Raw genomic sequence first — 17,492 nt, forward strand, 5'->3', positions numbered from 1 at the left:
CCTCTTTAAATATACTTAAAATAAACAGAACTAAATAGAAATGCATCTGCTGAGAAACTTATTAATCTTAAATGTTTAAGTCAATCATTTTAAAGTAAACAATGATTTGCATATAATATTGCTTCAGTTCCATCCAGGTTTATTAGCCACTTTATTAAGTCTGAATTTGTTACAGACTTAAGACAGTAACTCAACTTATTACATATATATAAAAAGAACTATATGTTCACATTAATAGTAATTATTCAGATACTTAGGGTAAAGACAAACCAAGTCAGAGGCAAACAAGTATGTGCAAGAAAAATTACTGGACTGATCATATAAAAAAGATGATATACTGAGGACTTCCACAAAAATGAAACAATGCTTTCTCCTACTCCCCAAAACATTTTATCCGACAAAACTATGATAAAGACATTTCTATAAATGAATTTTGAAGAAACCACAAGTTAATATTTTTCCATAGATTTAATTAGCGCCTGCCTTGGGACATTTAAATGATCAGTTTCGTTTGCATTCTATACTAGACAGCTAACCAGTTAAATTGTTTACACCACTAGTTAGCTGATTTCAAATATGTGTTTTTGTACCAAAAACCTCTAGATTAAAATACACGTGTCCATGATCTTTAACAGAAATATAAATTAAAAAATATTAACGGGGTTAAATTTTTAGTACTATGGTTGCAGAAATCATGTACAGATTATACAACAGACTTAAGAGATGCAACAAAATTTTCTTAAGCCATAAAGAAAACCTTAATGAGAAATGTTTAGTATAGTGTGCTTCACACAGTATTCATTTTAGATTAAAAACCAAAATACTTCCTAAAAAGTCAACTGACCATTTTTGTATACAGTACTACTTAGAAAACAATTTATTTATCTGTAAAGTAAATAACTTCTTTATCAGACAGCAAACTACACAGCGTATCAGACTTACAAGCAAAGTCTCCTTTTCAAATTAAGTTGTTGTTCTACACAGAGACATTGAACAAACTGTATTTGAGGCATAATCTGCACCACCACATTTCAATGATCCGATACAGTTAACATTCAAATCATAACAGACACATTTATTAATGTAGTGCCTCTCCTTCTTCAGTTGTGGAAATACCTGCAATAAGACTGACCACTGCCTCCCACCACAGCAAAGAGCACACAACAAAAACACACTGTTCCTTGTACCAGACAAACTAAATAAATCATGCCATAATTGACAGGTTCCACTCTTCTGTATGAGTATATGGCATAAGACATACACTACTTCAGTAAGTTCAACAGAAAAAAACTTCCAGTGTTTTTATTTGCCTATTCTCTGGACTACCCAGTCCTGCTGGCAGAGGGGGCAGCGATTATTCTGTTTCACCCACAAGGACATGCAGCAATTGTGGAAGGAATGATTGCATTCTCCCCAAACCACTGAAAGAGAAAAAAGAACACGTTCCAGTCATGCTCAGATGTCTGATCAACACTTACAGCAAGGTCCAAACTATTCTTCTCAGATGTTTAAAGCCACTGCAAACTTACAAAACATTTGAAGAGACAAAATGCATCATTGCTGATTTATCCACAGAGATTGAATTAATACAGTCATTCTGATGATACTCCTCATCTCTTCATCACGGATCTTTTCATTTTTTTCCAAATGAAAAGAAATATATATATTCTCACCTTCTTTTATAAAGTGTTTGACACAGCTCTCTGTGAATGTATAAAACATATGTCAATAGTAACCAGGAGTATATGGGTAAATTCTTCACTTTAACTTTCCCAAAACAGTACCAAAATATAGGCAATGCATACTGACTTACTATCATACAAGAGCATATTACCAAATTCTCATCTGAAATGCAGTGTTTACACTTAACTGCGTGACATCAAGGAAGCACGTTTGACACAGTACGTAACATCCAAACGGCTATATTAGCATTTTCCGGCAAAATAAATCAGAACATGCACAGGCGACAATTTCTTCAACCCAACAAAATTGCAAAATATTGCCCATCTACTCATGAGTATTAGTAATTTGTGGTTTTTTTTTCCCCCCTTATTAGCTCACATTTTCCTTATTGAAATATAAGCGTACCAATCAAAGGAGTGTTGTAAGATGATGCTTTTTTTTTCCTGATGATTTTAAACAGGACACTTACCAAGCAACTAAGGTATCTGAAACAGGCAATGCCTGTTCTGGTTAGAATAATAATCAGAAATAACAGTGGATTAAGTTTGAAACAATACACTTCAAAGCAGAAAGAACAAGGGTGTGGAAAGATTTACCACTCGCTTAACAGTTGACTTAAAGTTTTAAAGCAAACACTATGAGACAATTTTCACTATATCTGATTTAAATATATCAGAATTACGTTATGATTTGTTTTTGCATGTATTGACAAGCAGTTTAAAGAACGCTTATGATTATACAGCATTGTAGCAAACTCCAGTGATCGCACTTTTCCCAACGAAAACTGAACAGGCAAGCAATTATCTCCACTATGCCTGAATCAAGACGGGAAAAATACCGCTTTCTAACCCCGTCAGGAATTTATTTCAGAATACAGGGTTTTATTGGTATTGCTATTATACCTTCTGGCACACATCCTAGTAGAAAGAAAAGGAGCCATTTCCTAGCCTACTGCAAAGGCGTATATTATCATCTGAATTATGTTCAGGATGAGAACAACTTAAACATCACAGATGCATGTATGTTGACAGAAGCACTGCAAATTTGAAAGTGTTATATACTACAGCATGTCTGAAGTTAATACTAATTTTATTAGTGCTCAAAAATAAACCAAGTATTACTAATGTAAAAAGATGACACACTGTAACAAAACACTGGTTTACTTTTGAGCATTAATAAAACTAGTATTCCCTTCAAGCTTCAAAATGCACCCTATTGAGAGAAACTTAAATTGAAAAACAAGCGAATGAAATCACTACATACCAACACAATCTTCTTGTTTGTTTTCAGCTTGACATCTAAGACAGGCATCTAAAAGTAAACAAGAAAAAGATTGAATCTGATGCTCAGGATTCCATCTAAAGTTTGACAGAAGAAAACTTAAACTTTAAAACCAGTTTACAAGGGTAAAAATCTCAAGTTTTGCAAGTTTTGATGTTTGCTTCAGCCCTTTAACATTGAACACCCCCCCCCCCCCAAATTTCAATCAGGGCACGTGACGATGAGACGTCTATCTGAAAGAGGTCAGAAGGACTATAAGCTGTTCAAGTGTTGTTTATTTTCCATTGCTTTGTATTTTCATAACTTCTGCTGAAAAAAGCCTCCATTTTGTAGATATAACAACCAACAGATTTGTGCCAAGGCACTCAGGCATATTAAGAGCTGAGCAAGCATGCAGCCAAACCCTAATTACAGGACTTTGTTTTTCTGATGTCAGCATCTCCATTTAAGGAAATCACTCACGATTTTGACTTTTTTTAGCCCCTACACCTCTCACCACAACCCCCACCTCCTGCTGCCATCTTCTTGTACAGTAGCTTTCCTTAATAGGTACCTGCATATCATTTTCAGAAGAGTTACACATACACATGCAAGTGTATTTATAAACACTGGTCAATTTGATAATATAATTCAAGAGATAAACATGGAAAAATATCTAATTTAAAATGTTTATCTACTTTATATGCTCCCGTGGCTACAGGACTAGATGACAGACTCAGAAGATACAGAAGTGACAACTTGCAGGCTTAGTACCATGCCACACATACAGCAGAAGAATGCCTTTGTGTAAGGCAGTCTTCGCCAGTGTAAAGGAGAAACGTCTACGTGCACATACCATGCACAATAAAGTGTTCAACTGTTACGGCAGCACACGATGGAAACATCTCCTCCAAAGAAAAACTAGTAACTTAGGCAAAAGTGTCCCACAGGTTTGACTTGGCCTGCAGGTCACCAGTTGGATCGTATTTTCCTATTAGACAAAAACATAACATGCTACAGGAATTTTGAGTATTTCTGCCAGATATTGACATAAGTTCTATTTCAGATTCACCTGCCCTCATTTTCTCAGGTGACAGAGAACAAAGAGCACAGATACTCTGAAGTAGTTGCCCTTTCCCCCCTGACAAGGCAGCAAATCAAGCTTTCTAATGTCTGTTCCTGTAACTTGTATTTCCGTAGCACTAGGGGCCAAGCTGCAGGGAAGACTCAGACAAACTGCTTCAGCGCTGCATTGTGGTGCATGGGAACAAACTGATCTGGAGTCACCCCAATGGGCAGTAAGCTGGGGTGGAGTTGCAGCCACTATAAAAGCAGTTTTCCTATCCCAACCCTAGATTTACAGTTTCAGAGTAGGCCAGAAATCACAGCAACCATGCTGATGTCAGCTGTCCACACTCCTGCATCACTACCCTCAGGGTGTCAGTCTGTGAAAGTGAAGCAAATCTAGAGTCACTACTGCTGCAATCTTGGCCCTCCCAGATAAAACCTGCAGTTTTGTTTCTTTCCTTGTGCTTCTGTGACCACCGAAGCCCACACTGGTTCAAGGAGTTAAAACAGTAGAAAATTAGGCCAGCTAACAGTCCCCTGCCTTCCAAAATCAAACAAACTGACTTCAAACATGCAGAGCCTGCTTAAGTCTGGCACTGCCTCCAAGCTGAGGTTACTGCAAATGCAGTGGCTCTACAGGAGCCAGACCAAGTCTGGCAGGGTCAACACAAAATTGCTAAACTGAAGTCAGTAATGATCAAGTCTCACATTGTGACAATCTGGTTTGTTCTAAAAAAAATGGTTACCGGATTTTTTCCCTTAGCTTCAGATTAAAAGTACTGCCTTGGTGTAATTATGAAAAAATACAGAAGATCAATTTTTTAGCTTTTATCAAATATCTGGGTAAAGGTTTTTTTGATTTTTTTTCCTAGTGCCATGTAACAGGCTAGAATAGGGAAGTAAGTTCTTAAAATTAGGTTTTCCTTATAACAGACTAAGCCACTTTTGCTTTCAGTGTGGTCTCTGTTCACCATGTAAACAAAGACATAAAGCATCTAAAGCATCTGCAAATTGTGTTTACACAAAAGGTCACAGAATGGTTTGGGTTGGAAGGGACCTCAAAGCCCACCCATTCCAACCCCCGCCAAGGACAGGGACACCTCCCACCAGCCCAGGCTGCCCAAATCCCATCCAGCCTGGCCTTGGGCACTGCCAGGGATGGGGCATCCACAGCTGCTCTGGGCAGCCTGGGCCAGGGCCTCACCACCCTCTGAGTAAAGAATTTCTTCCTAATGCCTAATCTAGATCTATCCTTTTTCAGTTTAAAGCTGTTACTCCTTGTCCTACCACTTCCTAATAGAGAGTCCCTCCCCAACTTTCCTGTAGCCCCCTTTAGGCACTGGCAGGCCGCTGTAAGGTCTCCCCTCAGCCTTCTCTTCTCCAGGCTGAACAACCCCAACTCCCTCAGCCCGCCTCCATAGCAGAGGGGCTGCAGCCTCTGAGCATCCTTGCAGCCCTCCCCTGGACTCGCTCCAACAGCTCCATGTCCTTGTGCTGGGGCCCAGAGCTGGGGAGGGTCTCACAAGAGCAGAGCAGAGGGGGACAATCCCCTCCCCTGCTCTGATGGCCCTGCTGCTTTTGGTGCAGCCCAGGGTACGGGCAGCTTGCTGAGCTGCAAGCACACATTGCTGGCTCGTGTCGAGCTTCTCGTCAACCACCACCCCAAGGTCCTTCTCCTCAGGGCTGCTTTTGATCCATTCTCTGCCCAGCCTGAATTTGTGCCTGGGACTGCCCAAGGTGCAGGACCTTGTGGTTGGCCTTGCTGAACTTCACGTGGTCAGTCCCCCACCACTTCATCCTGGGCTGCATCTTTTTTCCTCCCGTACACCTCTGTGCCTTTTCTGTTCCTCAGAACATTTGCAGTAAAAACATCTACAAGAAATCACTGCATTGTGTGTTTTGCCTCCTTTCTATGAAACCAAAATCAGTCTAGATTTGCAGCGTTATATTCCCTGGACCTAGAAAAGCAACATGCCATGGAGACGGCCATCGGTCGCTTGTCCTACCAGACTCCAACATGACCAACTGAAAGGCTCGAAGACAGTTATGCCTCTGATGACAGCATGAAAGCAAAAATTAGATATAGATATACTGCAGAAGAAAAATGTAAGGGATTTAAAAAGATCCATGGTGTTGTATTTGCATAACATGTCAGAAGTGACTAACGTTGGTCAACGATGAGGCTGTTTTTAAAGAGATCTCAAAACAGGGAAACTACCCCCTTACTTTTCCAGCAGACTTTTCAGTACATTGATGAATGTTAAGTTGCAGCAGCAATCAGGGTGCTCGGTTAGGGGCGTTATAGATTGGGTTAAGACCTGGAGAAGCCTATTTCTACACACGCCCGCAGCACCGCTGCCTCACAAACGGCCCAGGCAGCAGGGCCGCAGCTCTCGCGTTCAGCCCGGCGGTAACTCCGCTTGCCGGGGGCCGAGCAACAACAGCTCCCGCAGGGCAGCGCCGGCGAGAGGCCAGGGGCGGCCGCCTGCCCGGAGCCCAGCCCACCGCTCCCCGACGCCAAGGCCTGAGGGAACGACGAGGGCCCGCGCTCCGAGCCCCAGCCCCGCCGGGAAGTCGGCCCGGCCCTCGGTGTCCGTTCCCCCCGGGCGGCGACGGCCATGGTGGGCCGGGGCCTGCCGCTTACCCATGACCTGCACCCGGCAAATGGCACAGGTGTCGCACTCCACGTCCCAGCTCCACATGGCCACGGCGTTCCACTTCTTCAGCGAGAACATCTTGTCGGGGCCGCCCGCCTTGGAGCCTGAGGAGCCCGGGTGCGAGTGGGGGGCGCCCGGCTCGTCCCCGTCCTCCACGTCGGCCATGGCGGAGGGGCGGGGACGCGACGGCGCCGGTCGAGCGGCAGAGCGGGGCTGCGGCGCCACCTCCCGGCCCCGGCCCCGGCCCCGGCCCCAGCCCCGGGCTTGTAGCTCCGAGGCGGCCGCAGGAGGCAGAAAACAGGCCTCAGTGCAAGGGGGAATCTGTCTCGCAGCCGTGTTTCCAGGAGGTGGAAGGCACCCAAGGCTATCGCCACAGCGCTTATAGCCCATAGGGTGACTGGGGAGGAGGGAGCTGACTAGAACAGGGAGCCCACAACACCTAAAACGTGCATGAAACTGCCAAATACAAAAATACTTTAATCTCTGGAGTGTATTATCTCTGAAATCTCAGTCTTATTATGCAACACTAACCCTTCATCAAAGGGATATGATGCGGGCTACTTCCTAACATCAGAGCAGGACACACTGAACTTCACAGCTTGAATGTGTAAGGGGACATAAAACCAGCAGAAAATAAATGAGTTGTGAGAAACTAAAAAGCCAAAAGGAAATTTTAAAATGGCCATTTACATTTAAAAATGGCTTACTCCATACATACTGATACATCTATATATACAATATTTACATACACAAATCATAAACATCTTAAAATTGGACTTTCAAAGTGTAGATAAAAACAAAGCTAAACAACAGACTATTTTATAAGATAATAGGAATTTACATTCCTCTTCTAACTTTAACATTTGGTTAAAGATTATGTCCATGCTGGTTTTGGTGGCTGAACTTTCAGCATTGGTTTGCAGAACCAAATTACTCCAGATAATTGCACTTATGTTGCTGGTTAGGGTGAGATCTTAAACGTAACCACTACTGGAAAAGCATCAACAGTACCAGTTATCACCACTATTCTGTACCAGCAATGGTTGAGTTCTCGATCTACATCAGATTGTGCTGCTAAACTTTAAGAACTAGGCTAGATTACTGCTTACTAACTTGAGAAATTGTTTCCCTCCACCACTTAAAAAAAACCATGTGCCCAGCAGAAATGTTGCTGAGTTGGAGGTTTCAAAACACTTTTTGTTTTTGCCAATTTTCCTTCAATAACCATGGCTGCTGATCGTCACAGCTAGGGTATATATGATTATAGAGGAACAGCAATAAGGATGTATAAGAATATGGTATACAGTACTGAGTCAAAAATGTTTTTAAAGGAAGGGAAGGGCAAAGATTGCATTTCTTAATACACTTTTACCACTCAAGCTATTATTCCATCGAGAAATGTATTTTTCCAATTATCAGTTATCTTTGTTATTCAGCTCTTAAATGGTAAGAGAAATACTTTAATATGTACAAAATTAACCTAAATTTTAAAACTGAGAAAAGGCAATTTAAGATAACCTGGATGTCATGATCCATAATCAAACCCAGATTTTCTATATTTTGAGGAACTACCGAGCCTTTGTCTATAGAACTCTTAATTAAAATCAGAATGGTTCCTACCTTCAGTTATGCTGAATATAATCAATGATAAAACTCACACTGGTTTGATGTTCTAAATACAAACTTCTTTTCTGCTTTTCTGGTATAGCAGACAACAACAGAGTTCAAATCCCTGAGAAGGAAAGCAGCTACTAGTTGTTTTGTGGACCATGCATCACTCTTGGAACGTAATTACTGCTAGTGTAGAAAAGGTGTATGTGGTACATCCATCCAGCTTTGTGCATGCTACAGAGTAATAAGAAGTAAATAGAAATAAAAACTTTTAATATGCACTCTAGAATTCATCTGTTCCCTAACGACAGGAAACATTACAAATGTAGCGCATGGGAGATTGGCACAAAATACAGCTCTTTCAGTGAATTTTCCCTGTGTACTTTTCCACCATTTTTATATGCAAATAAAAAACAATTATTTCAGGTGGGGTAGAGGAAGACTGTATTTGCTTATGTCTAATATATCTATTTATCTAAATATAGGAAATTGAACTAAGTTCCTTTTAGTTCATCAAGTGATTGTTCAGTTAGAATTAGAGCTGCTAGCCAACTGCATGTTATAGAATAGGGAAACAACTTGCTTAGCAACTATGAGGGGTTGCACATAATAGTAGGTATAAAAATTTGGAATATTGTTTTCTATTATGCAGTTTATAACTAATTACATTTCTGCAATAATTTTACAGTAAGGATACATCGAGGATTTATTCGATTCTGATTGTCTCCACTTCAAAGAACACTCATTGAAAGCTCCAAGTGTTTAACACCTGATTTCAAAACAGAAGACTTCCACAATTGCCATAATAGTTTTCCTGTCATACTCCTAAACCCATTTCAAATGAATATACACATTTATCTTCACCTTGCAAGAACATTTCCTATGCATCTTTCTAAAAACACTAATTATCGCAGATTGCTTTGGAACAATGTTCAATGCCTTCTATGGCTTTTGAGAATGGAAGAGTCTAGAAATATGAACTGACTTTTGTTCTTTTTTCTTTCCTTGAACAACATTTGAGATTTTTGTCCCCCTCCCCCTGTAGTTTGCTTACTCTGAAACATAGAATCCAAGGTTATTTTTACTAATAACAAACCTGTTACGGCAATGTCAGTTTTATGCTAATGCAAAGAACAGTTATGTAAGTATGTGTGTATCTTGGCCAATTAGTTCACATGCTGAACTGTATTTTTACACTTACTGTTTGCTCTGTCAATAGACTAACACATATCAGAACAGTTAAGAACTGTGTCAAATCAATTTATCTGCCAAAGAAAAGAATTTAAGCATAGTTCTGTGCCAAAACTGTTTCTTAAACTCTGAATTGGCTGTGCTTCTCTGTGCCATTTTTATCAGTAGGAATATGCTGAACAGTGCCATTAAAGGCCAGTACTAATTACACTGCTATGGTTATAGCCAAAACCTCAGTAAGGGCAGACGGTGGAGCTGCAATCGAGGAAGACAACACAGGTAATAGCATGAATCAGCCCATCTGCTATCACCTGCTACAAAACCACCTGTAGGTATTCTTAAGGTTTTACTGAAGCTGCCTGAAGCAGTTGCCAAGATGGAAAACAGACTTCACTAGTAGTATGTACAGTTCTTGTGACAGAAATGCATGAAGTAGGCATCCAGATAAAAAACACAAAACAAATTGGGGAAACTCCGCATTCACGGAATAGGTTGCATATCACTTCTACAGTGCAAGAATCTCACTAGACAGGAGACTGAAGAAATACACTATTGCTACGTAGAGTAGCAAGAATGTATTTTTCTTTACTCCATTTGCCATTCTTGCTATATGGCAACATACCCATGAGATTTCACATGATTTTTACAGAAGTCCAGGTAGGAGTTTAGAGACAGAGAACTATCAGGAGTTCCAGATTCTTAAATAGACTGTGTTGCTCATATTCATGAATCAGACCAGTACACCTTATATTATAGGAGGGAAATCCTTAAAGAGTTTTATAAGAGAAGTAAATGACTTCTGGGCAGGAACCTCTCCGCTTTAATGGGAAAACCTAGTCTTATAAAAGACAAAAACAGCTCCCAGCTTTGCTGAACTGCTTCTTAATGAGGTCTAAACCCTTGAATTGTCTCAATTTTTCATACAACACCCAAGCTCATCCGTAACTTCTGAAGAAGCGTCTCAAAACCAATAGCACAAAGGCCCCAGAAGACTATCAAATTCTACACTAGAATTTGATTTGTTGTTTTACTCTCTAGTAAAGCTCGGTCATTACTTATTCCCTCCAGACAGTTTAAATTTTCAAGCTCAAAGCTTGCCTCGTATCCTGTTAACTTTTAAATAATTAACTGTAAAGACAAAATTATGCATATTTTAACTGAAGTTAGCTGTTTGAGAATCAAACTGCATTCTGAACTGAAAACCAAGTTACCTTGTTTTGCTGTTATGAGGGGGAATAGGAATACCCTCTCCTGACACCTATTTTGAAATATAGATACCTCCTATAAACTTGTGTGAGGTAGCACAGTTTGTTTTAAATCTCCCAAAACACCTTAGATTAATATTAATTAATATCTTTAACCTCCTACAGGTATGGAGAACCTGCCTAGTATGAGGACAGACCCCATTAACCACAGTTAGCATATCCTGCACTGCACGGGGTGGGCAGTGGGATCAGCAAGGGAAGCCTCATGGAAACTCGCCTTATGGAAAGTCCCTTTACTTACATGTCTAAATTACAGGAAGGTACTGCACAGGCAAAGTTTATCCCTCTCCTTACCCACACTTGCCGACATTATGTCCTGTGTGCCACAAACCTTACAGATTTATTGATTTTGATCCAATATTCTACTTTTAGACTTCAACCAAGATAGTGTCAGAATATAAGTATACACGAAGCATACTCATAAAAATAGGTAAACGTGACAGAATAGTGACAGTGAAGACTTCACAGAAATCTGAATCAAATACTCGGAAGCTAGGTGAATTATGTAGGTTACAAATATCAATGTTTTATATTCAAAAAGTTAGAATTTTACTGTTCCTACAGCAGTACATATATTTTTCCTTTTGTACAGCCAGGTGTCTTCAATTCTCATATATCCAGGACTAGGATTATTTCTTTTTCAATGTAAGATACTTGTAAAAACAATCAAGTAATCTGTAACATTTGGTGTGACTGCCTTCTTCTACAATAGGGTAAATCAGCAAGATAAGGAGAAAAGGTAGGAGAAAGAAATACATAGAACTAAATACAACTTCTGAGAAAAATAAGCTATTGCATCATCATATGGGGAAAATACTTGTGCACACCCTCTCAGCTTTTACTGTCCCCCTTTGAGGTGTCAGTTCGTCACTGACAATGATTAAAATGACCAAATATTTGAGAAAGCATTGTGCCTGCATCTACCCTTCTTTTGGAAAGTACTTCAAAGGTCTATGGATAAAAGGTGCAACATAATCATCAGGTCTGAGTATTAGTGTAGATGACTACTGATTCTACAGCCTGCTTGCTGCCACCTGATGAAGGCTGGTTTCTCTGTCACCTAGCAGCAATGTCACAGGGTCCCGGAGAAGCTGCAGGCAGCGTTAAGCACATGGAGCTCCCACCCCTAAGCCTCTTAGCCGGCTACTGAGGTAACCCTTCAGTAGGTGCAGTGTCTGCATACTGATCAGCCATCAGCGTGAGCCTGGCTTGCTTTGAAGCCTTCTATTGTTAAAGCTCTCTGCTCCCTGACACACTGGAGCTTATCACTGAAACACCAGTCTGGAGGAAAGCAGGGGATATCTTGCCTTTTGTTTTCTTTTCTTTCCTTTTTTTTTTTTTTTTTTTTGAGAAACCAAAGCCAAAATCTTCTGCACTGCTATCTCAGAGAGACCAGGTAAGAAATTTTTACCTTTAAAGATTGAATTTAAGTCACACAGTAAATTTGAGTTGTTCTATGATTCTCTTTTTCACTGCATAAGAATTGCCAAAAATAGAAGATGAAGGAGGGGAACAAAAACTACAACACTTTAAAACAGACTAAATTGACTGATTGAAAAGGCATATAATTAATGTTTCTATAAAACATTATATATATTTTCAGTGAAATTTAACAAGACTATATATACAACTGCTACAACATTTGGAATATTAATTATACTAAAATAACTGACTTCAAATAGTTAAAAAGCTCAGTCATTACAATTTAATGGATCATACCTAGTAAGATTACAAAGGTGTCTACATATATGGATTGTGTTATTTCCCTTAAATATCTATTCGTGTAAAGGATATTTAAAAAGCAGTTCAGCAAGGTTGTCTAAAAATCGAAACAAAAATTTCTTAGAGCTTCTGCATTTCCTGAACACAAAAAATAAGATAGTGCAACCACTGTATCTTGTCAAACCTTATTCTATTCTGATACTGTGGAACAACTGATTCTCAAGTTCCAGTCTTTGATGCAGGTACATCAAGTGACTTCTTAAACTTAGATTTTTAAACTAAATAATGTAGGCAAATTACAGGTTATAGTCCCAGTTCTTATAGCTCTGCACTCAAACTCCTCAATTGTATTTATTTATTCTTATCAGCTGCCCTGTATTGCTGAATCTCAGTAATGGACATTATTCCTGCACCAGTCTCATCAGGACTGAACACGATAACTGATATGGCCTCCTTACAGCTATTAAATGATGTCTGTTTTATTTAATCTGAATAAATCATAAAAACCTTAGCTAAATATGCTTTTGGAACTACTCATAAGAACCTTACATAAATAGCAAGCACTTCTCTATTCTGCTATCGGTTGCTCTTATTCTTTACTGGGAGCTTTTGCTTATTGGCATGATTTTTATTCCATATGCATTCTCTTCAAAAAAAAATGCTGAATGAGTTTCTATTGTGAATAAATGCTGCAATCTTTGTATTTTAAATTACATATAAAGAAGCACAAATTAATTTTAAATACTTTGTTTTCCATGTGTTATTGATTCTAGCTACTATATACGGCCTATAGCTGTATCTTCTATATGAAGATAAATATATAGGGGAGCATTTACAGATCATCATAGAGACTATAGATATTTTCTTGCTGTAGTTACCTGCACGCATCATGGGGGAGTTTGTTTAGAAATTCCTAGAACTGAGAGAGAAATTAGGATGCTAATTTTCAAGGAATCCAGAGTCTTAAGAAGAACCTTCTAACTACGGAGGCCTTGTGAATCTACGATTGCTAGCCCAACCCAGAACCTCAGAGTATGATCAGCACAGCAGCTGTGGATCTGAAGACGGAATGCCCTTTTCATGTCATGGCTTAGAAAAAACCTCAGCATAATGGTTAGAGAAGGTATCACGTTAACCATGAAAAGAATAGATTGCTCTGCTATAATCATCACAGAATCCTTACAAATTTTTGGAGCGTCCATCGAAAAATTCCTCCTGTATTTTCAACTTCATCTTTAGCTTTCTCTGCTTCCTGAGTCTCTGCAAATGAACGTAGTAATCATTCAGACTGTGCCTTAATACTACTTACTTCAAAATAAAATTAATTCCAAAATGGCTCAAATGTTTGCACTGTATCTCCTAGTAAGAGCTTCCATACCAACAATAAAGGAAAATAGGTCAGCTCTCTGTACACGAAGACAAAACACCAACACAGCAAAACATGCTTATAGAAAGTTACCTTATAACAATGCCCATAAGCATAGGAAGGACAGCACGTGACAAAAAAACAGAAACAAAACAAACAAAAAACACCCCCCACATACACACCTACAGAGATTACATATGAAAAATGAGAAAAATAAAAACTACTTTTTTCCATATGCATATTTTTTTCATATCCATATTTAAAATAGCTCTGACATTATACAGCTAGTACAGGTACACTGGACATGTAATAAAAGACCAATCAATAAGAAAATTTAGTCATGTAACACCAGGGCTAGATATCCTTTAATACAGACTAGTCACAGCAAACATTTTAAAAAATGTCAGATTCCTATACACACTGTTATGCTAAACAATTCTCTCCCAACCATCAACATCAACTTAAATTAGAACACAACAGTGCTGTGGATGACCATGTACAATCCCTTAGATTATTGCTTTTTTTTTTTTGTCAAATAGATTTACCTTGTTAAAATCAACTCCTGTATGCAAACCTCTATTCATCCAGTCTTCAAATAAATGATATTTTAAAAATCCAGGCCTCACAGTAAATATGCAGCATATCTCAAGTTTGTTGTAATTTATTTATGAGTTATTCTCAAGCAATGTTACAAAACATTTTAATGTCTTGATAAGAAAATAAAATTTAAATAAAAATACATTCAACAATACATCATAATACAAATTAAAACTAATGATAATTTACAATCCAAACAGAACTAATTATCGAATGTCTTCTAGACTAATCAAAATGAAGGCAACTTTTACCATTAATCATCCTACTTGTACCTAATTAAATTCTAGAACACCTACTTTATTTTGAAACATTATAAAATGAGAAATTAAATCCTAATAGTCACAAATATTCAATGGCCTTTGTTTTTTTCTACTAGATATTCCAGTATCAAAGCAAAAAGTGCATTTTTAAAAAAAATTCTTAGAATACAATTTAGTTTTCCATAAGTTGGACTTTGAAAACAACAGAAAATGGCTCTGAGGAACAGACACTTTGCCACAACGTCAATTGATATACAGCACAAACTAACTTTGACAGTTGACAGCATTCAGCTTTATTTTATGGCAGCTTTTTAATGGCAATTGCATTGCACAAATCCAATTTACCTTGGCAAAACACATTTCTTGGCATATGATTTCAAGCCCCCTTTTAACTGTTGGCAAACAAAAGTCCCTTAGAATACATTAAATGTGTACAAGAAGGAAAGGCAAAAACAATTGAGATTGCTGAATGATTGTGACATTGCAGACAATAGTACTGAATCCCAGACATTCTAAAGTAGTTTGTCTGGGTTTAAAATCAATAGTTCTTCTAACAATACTTACATTCATTCGTTCAAAAATTTCAATCCTGTCTTGCCAACTTGCTTCTATCACAGAAAGCCTCCCTACGACAGTATTACAATTGTATAGTAATTTGAACAGCTTACAGTTTCCAAGCATTATGGATTTCTATTCTATTTGTAAGTTACATTCCTAATTAATTTGGCCAAATCACGATTGTAAAAAACACACTAACAAAACAATAACAAAAGACCCCACAGCAAATGCTCTGAAAATAAAAGTACCACATATAGTTATTATTAAAAATAACATTCCAAGAAGTACCGTTGTATTTAATACTGATGAAGCGAAGTTGCCACCTTTGCTTCTTCCTGGCTATATACATAGAAGTTCTTTCAGCACAAACCTAACTTCCCAGACAAAGTGAGCAAAAAATAATTTTACTAAAGTCAAGAATGACAGTTTATAAACTGTGTTAAGTGGCAAATAAGAATCCATATAACTAAAGATATAAAAATATTCACTGAAGCATTGTTTAAAGACAAAACAATGTTGATCATTCAACTGATCATAAAAAGCAGATACTACAAAGTATCTAAAAATAATCTGGGATAGTCCAGATATCTAAAGTGCTTTGAGTGATTATAATAGAGATTATTTATTAGATTTGTAGTCAAATGGTGAGTTGGACCTAACTAGTTTTATCAAAAAATAAAATAAAATCATATATGGAATGATGTAAATTGATCAGTACTCAACCACAATCTGTTCACATTTGAGTTCTTCTATCTGTAAGCAAATATTATTTCAAAAAGAACATTGCTACCCTGCATTTTTTTTCAGATTAAGAAAAAAATCCATACCTTAAAAAAACGTACCCTAAAGAAAATAGATAGTGGTCTCATGTCACTCCATATATTACTCACCCCAAATGTAAACAAGAGGCACAACGTAAATTCCCTGATTTCTTCTTATTTAGTACTTAAGAAAAAAAAAAAACAACTAACACTGGTAACTGCTGTCCAGATTATTTGCGACATACTGCATGACATTCTAACTTCAGCTGTAGTTAAAATCAAGTCCTGACAACACTTAATATAAGAAAAAAAGTCAAACGAATTGAGTGTGAAGCTTCAGGTCTTTACCATGTCATTGTATCTTGGGATTTCTATTTCAAGATCGTTATCAGCAGGGCAGGCACTCATGGTAAACTCATACAATTTTGCAATACATGTATTCAGAGATGCAATACAACCAACAAATGCCATGTTGATTTTGTTCCATTAAAAAGCTTATTTGTTTAGAAAGTTCTTTCCAATAAAACAGCAATGACAGAACAACATTTAGTTCTATTCACATCTGTTACTTCAAGAACCTGGAACTTCCAAGTTCTTCAGCAAAATGAGAATCAACTCTAAGACAAGATTTCCAAGTAGCTAGCTTTCTATTAAATATTAAATAGATTGTCAACACAACTAGCATTTACGTTCATTTTTAAATACTTTGTAAAGATGCATATTATGAAATACAAAATGAAATAAAACAAAAAAACAAACACCCCCAAGAACATTTCCAGTTTCGTTTTCATCCAAGTGTGCCACAGTTTGTTTTGGTTAGGAAACCTTTCCAACAATTGGATTTTCTCTGGAACAAATAAAATATTACATGTAAGTATTTTTAATGGTTAACATTTGCTTTCTAATTCTCATCATATAGTTTTTATCTATTAAATGAAGCATTTTCCCCCCATAATTCCTAGCACGATTTCTGGAATGATTTGTGGAAAAATCTCATTTACTTTCACGTGAAAATTCTAAATCGAATGCCAATTTCTCTGAACAACTTGAGTCAAATATTAAACTAAGGAAACCACACTGTGGTTGTAGAATTCTTTTTTACGGTGATTCAAGCATTACTGATGCAAAGAAAAAAATAGAGAACTTGACTAGTGTTGTTTTATGGACAACAGCTAGGATCAAGGAGAACTGAAAGAATCACCTCTGGAACAACAACAAACACTAAAGATTTTTTCTTCCCCAATTTCACAAAAAAAATAGTATTTATCATTGAATATGACAAGTGCATTAAAAACAGTAAGTATGCATGAAAGATATGGGTGCGGTATAATTTTTACAGTTATATAAAATTTGATAGCTTAACTCTTTTTTAACTGAAATTTAATAAAAATATGTAACATTTTTAAAAAGAAGATAGGCAGACAGTTAGGGATAATCACAGAATATCCCGAGTTGGAAGGGACCCACAAAGGTCATGGAGTCCAACTCTTGGG

The 17,492-nt window shown here is 37.8% G+C and overlaps 2 protein-coding genes across 5 annotated transcripts in view; both read right to left on the minus strand.

Moving 5' to 3' along the window:
- Positions 1-122: 122 nt before the first annotated feature.
- On the minus strand, positions 123-6,886 carry RNF7 (ring finger protein 7). Of its 3 annotated transcripts, none has more exons than XM_048062882.2 (3): positions 6,663-6,886; positions 2,947-2,994; positions 123-1,421 (listed from the first exon to the last, which is right to left on the minus strand). In XM_048062882.2, the coding sequence occupies exons 1-3, from the start codon at positions 6,831-6,833 to the stop codon at positions 1,365-1,367; spliced, it is 276 nt and encodes a 91-aa protein (XP_047918839.1). In that variant the 5' UTR covers positions 6,834-6,886; the 3' UTR covers positions 123-1,364. The 3 variants fall into 3 exon arrangements, with proteins under 3 accessions (XP_047918839.1, XP_047918838.1, XP_066858305.1); XM_048062881.2 differs by having other exon boundaries at positions 6,656-6,884; XM_067002204.1 differs by lacking the exon at positions 123-1,421 and adding an exon at positions 1,449-1,703 and having other exon boundaries at positions 6,656-6,886.
- Positions 6,887-14,468: 7,582 nt separating this feature from the next.
- The window catches only part of RASA2 (RAS p21 protein activator 2), a 52,515-nt gene continuing 49,491 nt past the window's right edge, over positions 14,469-17,492 (minus strand). For both annotated transcript variants that reach the window (XM_048062877.2, XM_048062879.2), the window contains exon 24: positions 14,469-16,846. In XM_048062877.2, coding sequence (XP_047918834.1) covers positions 16,816-16,846 — 31 coding nt within the window. In that variant the 3' untranslated portion in view covers positions 14,469-16,815. The remainder of the gene's footprint in view (positions 16,847-17,492) is intronic.

Source organism: Anser cygnoides, chromosome 9 (genome assembly GCF_040182565.1).
Source record: "Anser cygnoides isolate HZ-2024a breed goose chromosome 9, Taihu_goose_T2T_genome, whole genome shotgun sequence".
Lineage (NCBI taxonomy): Eukaryota > Metazoa > Chordata > Aves > Anseriformes > Anatidae > Anser > Anser cygnoides.

Coding starts and splice junctions, on each gene's coding strand:
- RNF7 (XM_067002204.1), bottom strand. CDS start 6,833: ATGGCCGACGTGGAGGACGGGGACGAGCCGGGCGCCCCCCACTCGCAC. Junction 2,995..6,655: donor TTGCCGGGTGCAGGTCATGG/GTAAGCGGCAGG, acceptor GTTTACTTTTAG/ATGCCTGTCTTAGATGTCAA. Junction 1,704..2,946: donor CAAACAAGAAGATTGTGTTG/GTATGTAGTGAT, acceptor ATACATTCACAG/AGAGCTGTGTCAAACACTTT.